We start from the raw sequence: 7,632 nt of genomic DNA, 5'->3' as shown, positions 1-7,632 counted from the left end.
AAAAATTCTGCTCTGTGAGCTACTGGCATTAAAGTTGTGAGCAAGTGATTTGACTACTGTATGACTTAGTTTGCTCTAGAGCCCTCCTTCCTGAGCTAAGACAAAAATGTGTGAGCTGGAGGCTAAAAAACTGTGAGCTAGCTCACACTAACTCAGCTTAGAGGGAACACTGCTCACTACCCTTAGAACACCTGGTATGAAGGGAAGGTTTATCATTTAAAATAAACCTGGTTCTCCCAAAATCATAGGAGGCTGGTGTGGGTCCCCTCAGTTGATAGAAACGGCCTGTCACAGCAGGTATCACATCTAAGAGACTGCTTGTGCTTTTCTAAACTCCAAACTAAGTACAAAACTTATAATTAAATCACCAGGATACCTTTCTTCAGACTGTTTTATCTTGTGTGCCTTGTAGGAAGCAAATACCTTTACCAGTGCACTGAAGGTAGTGTGTATTCTTTGACGCTTGTTTCAGCTAGAGTTGCTAGCTCCAAGTTGGGAAATACCTGGAGTTTTTGGGTGTGGAGCCTGAGGAGGGTGGGGCTTTGGGAAGGGAGGGACTTAGATGGTGTATAACACCATAGAGTCCACCTTCCAAAGCAGCCATTGTCTCCAGCTGAACTGATCTCTGTCACCTGGAGATCACTTGTAATCCCAGGGGATATCCCGCCGCCACCTGGAGGATGGTAACCCCACATTCAGCAGTCAAGCTTTGATCAGGAATTCATCCGTTCAACAGCCTCCCAGTTTCCTCCACGGTTTGTGCAGCCTAGTTTTGCAAGTTTACATTTTGTTGTGTAAGCAGCCATTAGAGGGCAGTCACAATGCTCCACGCCACATTCAGAAACGACGGGGGCGGGGGGGGGGGACCACTTGGTTCCCAGCAGCGTACCTGGTTTTTCAGAACACCGGTCTCGCTTCTGCTAAGCACGGCCTCTTTGTGGACACTGATGTAGAGCTGCCAAAGAACAAATTCCCCGAGGTAATGCTGGGGGGGCGGGGGGAGCGACTAGTTCATGTGAATTATTTGGGCTGAGGGACAAAAAGGACATGAATGGGAGTCGTCCCTCCCGCCCAAGGGTCTGGGTGTCACGTTCTCAAAACTCCCACTCCCGTGGGACTGCTTTAAATATACTGATATTTAAAAATAACGGCCTTCAGAGGTAGACAACAAACGCCTTCGTTGGCTACAAGGCATACCCGGTAAAGCAAGGTTTGAAGAAAAGAGCCCTACGGGCTTTGAGAGACGCTTCACTTAATTGTAAGCTTCGTGACTATTTCGGGCTTCCCAAGCGTCGGAACCATTTTCTACAGTCCCTTCGTCCCTCGCTCTGGAGGGCAACTGACTGCAGGGCACAGGTCAGTGGCAGTTCCACAAACAAAATGCTTGCAGCGTACAGGTGAAACTAAGTTTCCCACAAAACAATAAAAGCGCGGTAGAACCCGGCGAGGACTTGAACCACTCCTGTCCCTACCGAGAAGTAAGTACGGAATTCCCCCGGGGCTCGAGGCCACCCCACCTCACACTGACGAGCGGTGATGAGAGGGAGGGCGAGAAGCGGCTTTGGGGAGGGGGCGTCACTCTTGTTCAATAACAATTCTCGCCGAGGCGAAGGACTGTTGCTACGGCGACGTGCAACCTCCCGCTGAAGGGAGGCCGCCGTGGCGGCGGCCCGAGAGCCGCATGGAGGATGGTGGGGGCTTGCCCAGCCCCAGAAGGGAGAGCTCGGAAGATCTCGGCCCACTTGCGAGCGACCCTCCCTTCCTTTCAACAGCGGCACCTCCAGGTAAAAGGCGGGAAAATTTTCAGAGTCTGTCTGGGACACCACTACGCAAAGCCGCCAGACGAATTAAATTGGGGTGGGGGGGACTAACCGTGCCATTCTAGAGCAGATTTAACACCGAGCCATTTACTTAAACGGATTTAGAAGCTGGAGAGCTTTCTCTGCCTCCCCAGCCTTCATTGTAGGTATTGCACAGGTCACAACCACACTGCTGTCCTACCAGTATCATGATGGAATCATATTATTAATTTATTTCGGTACCACCTTTCAGTTTAAAAACCAAAGCAACCTCAACAATAAAAAAACCTCTTAAAATATGTGAAAACTAAAAATAGAAATACATGAAATGAAAATTCAGCTAACAGCTAAAATTCACCTGAAAAATGCCTCACCTACAGAGGCCTTACATTTTTTAAAAAAATATATCCATCAGAAACAGTAAGAAGAAGGGGACAGATAAGTTTCTTGAGACCAGGTAATTGCAAAAGGGTAGCCCTGTTTAGGTCTTCATAGTCTTGCTGTGTCCCACAAATGTTAACCATGAGATGACTGTTGATTTTTGTGGGGAGGGTGTTCCAGAGTTAATGTCAGCTTTATAGAAAATAACTAGTGTTGGGACGGTCAAAATCCAGATCAGTTTCATTGGCAGATATCAATAAGGGAAGGGATGTGGGGACAGGTGAGGAAAGATGATCAGCACCCAATTTTTAAATAGTGTGTTAATTAAATTTACCCTGCCACTTCCAGCAATTCTTTTAGCTTTATTCCTAGAATCATAACACTCAATATGTAAAATCCTGAGGAAACTGTAGTTTTTCAAAGAATAGGACCAGTGTGTCCCAAATTCGTATTCATACTTTTTAAAGCCATATAATAATGCAAAATTCTTTCTTCGCACTCCTGAGATCTAGGTGATAATAAAAAAGAAAGGCAAAACAATGAAACATTGAACAACCTCAAATGGAAGGACTACACATGTGCTTGTATCTCTAGCACTTATCATGATTATGTATTTTTCTCCCACTGTTCTTTCAGAAAGACTGTTATTTGCTGCCATGAATGAGGAACCCGCCACAATTTGTTTCAATGAAGATGATTATTACTGCCCTGTCTGCCAAGATGTGTTCAAAACACCAGTGAGAATTTCCATTTGTCAGCATGTGTAGGTGTCTACCCCATCACCCACTTCTCATGTTTCCTTCTTATTTTGATAATTTTGCCCTCCCCATCTTTAACAAGGATTTCATAGAATCACAAGTTGGAAGGTGCCATAGAAGGCCATCTAGTCCAACCCCTTGCTCAATGCAGTTCCAGCCTACAGTATCCCTATAGTATTGCAGGAGCACTTTTTTGTTCCACTTCCAGTGATAATGAAAATGATGTGAGGTTTGCTAAATGTAGCTGTTCAAGAAAATATAGTTGTAAACCTATGAGGGGCATGTGCGTTTGTATATGTGAACAATATGTGAACAGTACTGATACAAGATAGATTCATGTTGATCTGAAGCAGCACAACAAAGTTTGGGTCCAATGGCACCTTTAAGACAAAGTTTTATTCTAGGTATAAGCTTATACCTAGAATAAAACTTTGGTGGTCTTAAAGTGCCACTAGACCCAAACTTTGTTCTAATCGCGATACAAAATACTACTGGAACAACCACTAGAGACGTTCTTAATGGGGTGTATACTTATTTGTAAAAAGGCATTTTTTTGTGTTCTTTTAAGTCCAAATACCTAAACATTTAAGTATTGCCATCTTCTGTAGTGGGGTATGAATGTTTTAGCATCACATTAATTTCTCTTGGCCTACTAAAGATTGTTGAAAATATTTTATAATTTTACATGTACCTTTACTGAGTTAATTCACTTTAAGGAGGGACCCGGGGTACAAGGTTTAAAATATGTATCTCAGGACTTTAGGACTGACAGGCCTTGACAAACTTTCTTTGACTAGGAGACAGCCCAAAAATTTATGACAATTATTTTTCATCCTCCAAGGACTGATATTAATAGTGATATTTCCTAATTATTGCTACCCCAAAATCTAATCCTAAACTCTTCAGTTTCTTGTAACCTATTAAAGCTATAACAGACGTGTTGTAGTAAATAAATAAATATAGGGTTAGCCCTGGTTATCATCACCAGAACAAAAAGCTAACACCTAGCCTTGACCTAACCTCTCCTCAGTTTTTCATAATTCCATTATTGCTTTCAAAAACTCTGTTTAATCCACCCACCACCATTGATTTGTATAAATCCACCTACCACCACTGAATTATATAGAACAGTGGTACTTGTTCTACAGCTCACAGAGGACCATATTCTCAGTTATCATCAACAAAAGAGATACATTTGTTTCCTTTGGCATAGGGCCTGTACTTCAGGGAGGCTCACAGCTTAGCCATTCCCCTGGCAGTACCTGTTTCAAAGTGTGAACCACCTGCCAACAAGAAGCTCCATTGTAGAAGAAGAGAAGAGATTGGATTTATATCCCGCCCTTCACTACCCAAGGGAGTCTCAGAGCGGCTTACAAACTCCTTTCCCTTCCCCCTCCCCACAGCAGACAATCCTGTGAAGTAGGTGGGACTGAGAGAGCTCTGACAGAAACTGCTCTTTTTCAAGAACACCTCTGACAGAACTATGGCTTGCCCAAGGTCATCCAGCAGGTACAAGTGGAGGAGTGGGGAGTCAAACCCGGTTCTCCTAGATTAGAGTCCGCGCACTTAACCACTACACCAAACTGTACAAGGGCTTGTCAAAAGGGTTCAAGACCAAGCCACCAAACCAGGGCAGGAGTCGAGGAGGGGGGCTGGCCAAGTGGGACAAACAACCAAAAAAAGGCTGAAGTGTGAGTCCTCACACCTCAAGGTAGAACTGCCACCAGTCCCCTTCTATTGTCCAGGCAGCCAAGGGACAAAGTCTCAGGCTTTCCTGGAACTAAAGTCAAGATAGCCACTCTTGCAGGATAGGACACCTTCAAGGCAAGTTTCATAAACAATTACTCTGGTAGCTATAGTAAATGAAGGCTAAAGTACTGGATTCAGATTGAAGCCTCCTGAATTCAATAACTGCACAAGAATATAATTAAAGTAATTTATTTAAAATTGTGCCAAAATAATTATAGCAGGGCTGTGAGAATGAAATAACAAAGTTAAAAGTCTGTCAAAGCACTTTTACAAACAATGGCTCAAGGTTTTAGATATTATCCAATAGCAGACTCAGGTCTTCAAATTTCCAAGCTTCAAAGTCCAACAAAAGGTTTCCAGTCAGTAAGACCCACCAAACAAGACTACACCCATATGAGCACAGGGTCAATCAGCAGCCAACACATGAAGCAGTGGCTTGCAGCCCCACACAATAGCTTGAGGTAATGGCTTTAGCACAGCTTTCTTAGCTAGTAGCCCAATACTTCTGACTTATAACCCAACACACAATGGCTTGCAGCTCTCCTGGATGATAGCCTATGGCATGTAGCAATTACTTAGAACAACAAACTAGAATGAAAACCTTTACTTTATGACCCATGGCAGTGTTGACTTGATTCAACAACAACAATTTTATTTTACAGTCAATGACCAGCATACACAAAGGTTTACACAGAATCAAATGATCAAATTTATGGCCCATGGTAGTGTTGGCTTGATTCTAATTAGCCAATCAGGTATACAGCAAATGATGTAACCTAACTCCCCAGACATGTTGCTAAGGCGATGACCTGACTAATCAAAGGGGCTTGTCAATTAACCAGACATTCTGCAGCTGCATTGTGTTCAAATGAACAAACACATTTCTCCCGCCCATGATTTCAGGTGCTAAGGAGATGGAATGCACCCTCCCCTATCTCATGTCCTTAGAGCTACCAGGCCTAATGGGATGACTGGCAGCTGGGTTACCTCCCATCTCTCTTATCTGTGTCCCTGAAACTTCGAGCAGCTTGCTATGTTTCAGAGGAAAGAAATCTTTCTTTTGTGAGGCCTATTTACCAGGCATGAACCAATGTTGAAACTTGAACAAGAAACTGCATGGAAAACCAGTTCTTTTGACAGGGCCTTGCCTGCTTTCCTGAAATATAGGGCAGGGGCCACATTGGAGAATCATGTTCAGAAGATTCATAGGCAGCATGTTGACGAGCCACTCCTGAGCAATGGAGTGGCTCCTGAGCTGCTAAGGAATATCACTGGTGTAAAGTTAAGTTTACATACAAAGAAGCAATAACAAGAGTTTTGTGTACATTTATTATTACACCATACAACAAAATATTCTGATGTAATGTGATAAATTTTGGGTTGGATTCAGTTAGCTTTTTAGTCAATCTTCTCCAATTCCTCTCCTTAGTACAGCTCCCTCTCTTTGTGGCTTTTGTCTATGCAGGTCCTGTGATCCCAAATACACACACATGCACATACACAAACATATATAGATATATTAGGAAGAACTTCCTGACAGGGCAGTTCCTCAGTGGAATGAGCTTCCTTGGGAGGTGATGGGCTCTCTTTGTTTGGAGGTTTTTAAGCAGAAGCTATATGGCCATCTGAAAGCAATGCAGCTTCTGTGAATTTAGGCAGATTGTGAGAGGGAGGACGGCAAAGGATGAGCCAGTGCTGGACTCTTGTGGCCCTTTCTTACATGCCCAGGGTAATGCTGATTACCACTTTGGGGCCAGGAAGGAATTTTCCTCCAAGACAGATTGGCCCAGGGATCTTGGAGGGTTTTGTTTTCCTCTGGGCATAGAGAAAGAGTCACTGGAGGAGTGGAGGGGAAAGGTAGTTGTAAAAGTCCTGTGTTGTACAGGGGGTTGGACTAGATGACCCTTGACATCCCCTCCAGCTCTGTGTTTCTGTACACACAAACACACACACACAAAGTATTTATTTTAATTTATTTTAAAAGGCTCAGGTTATAGTAAATTAATGTCATAAATTCTGGACATTTTCTAAGTAGTATAACTTGTCATATTTGTGTTGTGCAACATTTAAGTTATAGCAGGTTTACTGACCCAAATTGTATTTGAAAGTTAGTATAAGAAAGTGACAGTTGCTTACAGAGAAACTGGCCTAAAATCTGACAGCTGGTTATTGTAACCTGAGTCATTTTAGATGTATATGATCATATGGATTGTGACAGGATGGCGTAATTGAAATGCACTGTAATTCCAGGAACAAAATAGCTGTTTGTTGGTAAAGCGCTGCACTTTTTTGACATACCAATTTATATTTTGGTTTAGGTTTTGCAGGAAATGTTTCTTAATGGCCATGAAAGAAGGTGGAACACACTGCCCATTATGCCGGGGAATTGTGACCAGAAAAGAAAAAGCACGTCCCAACAGAGCCTTAGATGTTGAAAACAACATGAAGAAATTGGTGGGGAGCTGTAGATGCTGTGACAAACAGGTGGAGTGGTTAAATATTTTTAAGTACACAAAAATATTTTTCTCAGCAGACAGATGGTATTGTGTCATTCTATGCAATCAGTCTTTTTGCCTCATGAAAATCTTTTTTTTTGCCCCCTAGAGGGGATTTTTATTGCATTTTCTATAAACTACAAACTACAACGAAAAAATAGGGAGGGAACATCTACATCTATGGAGAAAGGAAAGAAAATCCCTACTAACTAAAACCCCAAGTATAGGAAGATCATTACATCAGCTTATATAAGTGTTAGTCTAAAATGCTTACATTACATTGAACATAGTCGATTAAGCTAAATTATTTATCTTTTAAACTATTTTTAAACTGTTTAAAGAAAACCCCAAGAGCATCATTTATATCACATGCTTTAAGGCACCATTCAGAGTCCTTCAGCCTTCACTTTGCTTTATCTTTTCTAATCCTCAATTGGTATTCTCGTTTAG

General features: G+C 42.4%; 1 protein-coding gene across 7 annotated transcripts in view; it reads left to right on the top strand.

Moving 5' to 3' along the window:
* Positions 1-705: 705 nt before the first annotated feature.
* Positions 706-7,632, top strand: part of RNF138 (ring finger protein 138, E3 ubiquitin protein ligase) — a 24,853-nt gene continuing 17,926 nt past the window's right edge. The window contains exons 1-3 of one of the 7 annotated variants that reach the window (XM_015414561.1): positions 706-755; positions 2,821-2,943; positions 7,006-7,171. In XM_015414561.1, coding sequence (XP_015270047.1) covers positions 2,837-2,943; positions 7,006-7,171 — 273 coding nt within the window. In that variant the 5' untranslated portion in view covers positions 706-755; positions 2,821-2,836. Of the gene's footprint in view, positions 756-853; positions 980-1,286; positions 1,479-1,737; positions 1,785-2,816; positions 2,944-7,005; positions 7,172-7,632 lie in introns of those variants that run through there. The other 6 variants (XM_015414559.1, XM_015414560.1, XM_015414558.1 and 3 more) reach the window with 6 other exon arrangements.

Source organism: Gekko japonicus, unplaced genomic scaffold (assembly GCF_001447785.1).
Source record: "Gekko japonicus isolate JY-2015 unplaced genomic scaffold, Gekko_japonicus_V1.1 scaffold559, whole genome shotgun sequence".
Classification (NCBI taxonomy): domain Eukaryota; kingdom Metazoa; phylum Chordata; class Lepidosauria; order Squamata; family Gekkonidae; genus Gekko; species Gekko japonicus.
The sequence above is the reverse complement of the archived record's forward strand: the minus strand, read 5'-3'. Positions and strand labels throughout refer to the sequence as shown.